At 54.6% G+C, this 2,500-nt stretch overlaps 1 protein-coding gene across 3 annotated transcripts in view; it reads left to right on the top strand.

Moving 5' to 3' along the window:
• Positions 1 to 2,500, top strand: part of LOC113805832 (protein Wnt-2b) — a 98,681-nt gene that overhangs the window by 25,749 nt on the left and 70,432 nt on the right. The window contains exon 2 of one of the 3 annotated variants that reach the window (XM_070120947.1): positions 850 to 1,239. In XM_070120947.1, the coding sequence (XP_069977048.1) occupies positions 1,136 to 1,239 (104 nt within the window). In that variant the 5' untranslated portion in view covers positions 850 to 1,135. The other 2 variants (XM_070120946.1, XM_070120948.1) reach the window with 2 other exon arrangements.

Below are 2,500 nucleotides of genomic sequence, written 5' to 3'. Positions count from 1 at the left end.
TGAAAGAAAGAAACAGACTGACAGATACTATCAGATAGTTACACACATTGACAGACAGACAAATAGACAGACAAAGAGAAACAGGCAGACATCGGACTTAGAGAGGGAGAGGATGAGAGATGCGAGAGATAGAGGCGCGAGATAAGGCAAGACCGCGCGGGCCGCCCCTGGAAAAGAGTCGCGGCGCCCCTGTCCGACGCGGAAGGGACAGCCGAGGGAGCGAGGAAAGTTTGGCGAGGCGCAGTGGAAGCGGCCGAGTCAGGTACAATCATGCGGTCATGTTGAGCAGGCATCCCCTTCCCCCCGCTGGCCGCACACGCAGGTTGGCCGCAGCAGCTGACAGTGATGGGCAAATGTACATATTACCCTCAATTAAGTGAGCAAATCGGCCGCGTCATCTCGAAGCGGCCAGGTACACCTACAGCTCTAATTATCCTCATCAGTGGGAGCGCGGGCGTGATGGCGGGCCGGGTTTATGGTGTGTTTACATGACGCCTACGAGTGGAGTCGCCGGACAGAACCGTACACAAAACTACGTATTTGATGGTCTGGCTTGTAGAGAGGCTCTCGCGCGCCACACCTGGACGCCTCCGACCAGTCCTGATCCTGTGTTGGCTCTTGTTGGGCTGGCTTACGGCTCGTGTGCACTCGCTTCATGTTGGCCAGCATGCGGAATGTCTCTATGTTGCTCGCTCCCCGTACACGTCGCTGCGGCTCGCGCTGCTGCCTCCGTCTGCTCACCGTGTCTTGACGCTCGATCCCGTTCTTGATTTACGACGCGTGATGCCCGAGTGATAAGGGGCGTCCGTGTGCTGAAGTGTTCCTAAAGGCATGCCCGTCGTGTTCCAGGTGCGAGAGCAGCGGCCGCGCCGACCTGAGATGTGGTCCGAGTTTGTGAAAATGAAAGAGCTCGACACGACCGCCGCAAAGTGACGCCTGAAGTGTGTTTGGCACGAGGAGAGACCGAGTCGGTGCCGGGGAGCCTGGAGGCCTGTCGTGTGCCTCGCCCGACACCCCCGACAGGAGAAGCTGGACAATGAGGCGCGCTGCTGTGTGGCCTCACAGTGGTGTTCGGAGGCCTCATCATGGCAAGCGCTGAGGACGCGAGGCCGCGGAATGTGAGGCAGTGGGAGTCATGAGGTGGCGGGAGGCTGGCCCCGTGGTGGTGGTGGCTGTGCTGCAAGTGGTGGTGGTGGTGGTGCTGCCCTCCCTGCTGCAACCTGCACACGCCGCATGGTGGTGAGTACACGCTCCTATCTTTTTCTTCCTTAGTGTTGTGAGTGCGTCGGTAGGCAATGTTGTAGTTGTGGCTGCTGGCGGGGAGCACAAGTGGGGCATTGTGTCTACACTCTGGCAATGAGGTAGGTGATTATAGAAAAAAAGACGAATAGTTGGTGCATTGTAAAATGAAATTCACAGACCCAAACAAGACAAAACTTCTCTTGTAATTTTCGTCTTAACATTTGCACGACACAAAAAGAAACAGAAAGAAATACATTGAGCCGGATGTCAAGGAGACGGTGTACTGGTAGGAAGGTCAAAAGACAGGCAGAGGGTGTGGTTGCCGATGTAGCTTGGTTAAAGGTGGTTGATTATAGTGGTGCAACCATGTCAGGCGTATCCATGCGATCCGTCATCAGCCATGTGATTGTATCAGCTGTTGCGAAGTGCAGCAGGAAAGGAGCGGCAGTAGTGCTCACCGGTGGGCTTGATAAGGATGGTGACAGACAGCGGGGCGATGGTGAAGATGGTGCTATCGGGAGTGGTGAAGATAGCGCTGGTGGGGAAGATGGTGGTAGGTTAAGGCAGGGGGCATTTCTGCGCTGGTGATGAAGCACAGAACCTGTTTTGTGCGCTGATCCTCGGGTCGTCCCCACGCTGTGATGGAGCCTCTGCCCTGACGCATTGCTGGGGCGCCGCTGTGGTATGTGCGGATGCTGCTGCTGCTTGATATGTGCCGAACTGCGGCAGCGGCCGCATGCGTCATGATGCTAAGCATGCAAAGAGCCACATAATGAGCTGTGCATTGCCTAGTTCGGCTCGCACCGCATTTGTATGATGTGGACTCGACCGTTTTAGGGCACCTGTGGCTTCATCTGCAGTGGCTCTGATGCTGTGGCATCGCTGAATGCTGCAAAGGCGCGTGTGTCGTAGCGGCAGAGGTTGGCAGGGTAATGTACCCCAACTACGGCACGAAAGCAGTTCCAGAGAATGCAGACTCTGTGATCTGTTCTTAGATGACGCGGTCTGTAGGGTGTAATGAGCACGAAGCAATAGAGGAGGTTAAGATAATTGCGAACTAGTCTGAGGCGGTTTCGAAGTTCCTATATTGTGTTTATACCTTGCATTCCCAAATTTTGTCTCAGGTGTGTGTGTGTGGCGGTAAATCTGCATCTATAGTAGTGTAAATACTGGGACGGCTTCACCAAGAGAAACATAATCACGGTTGCTGTGACATTTTAATGGTAGACCAAACAAGTTTCAATAAACACGGAAGAAC

The sequence above is a fragment of the Penaeus vannamei genome, chromosome 4, assembly GCF_042767895.1.
Source record: "Penaeus vannamei isolate JL-2024 chromosome 4, ASM4276789v1, whole genome shotgun sequence".
NCBI classification, from domain to species: domain Eukaryota; kingdom Metazoa; phylum Arthropoda; class Malacostraca; order Decapoda; family Penaeidae; genus Penaeus; species Penaeus vannamei.
Note: the sequence above shows the minus strand (reverse complement) of the source record. Positions and strands in the feature narration are given on the sequence as shown.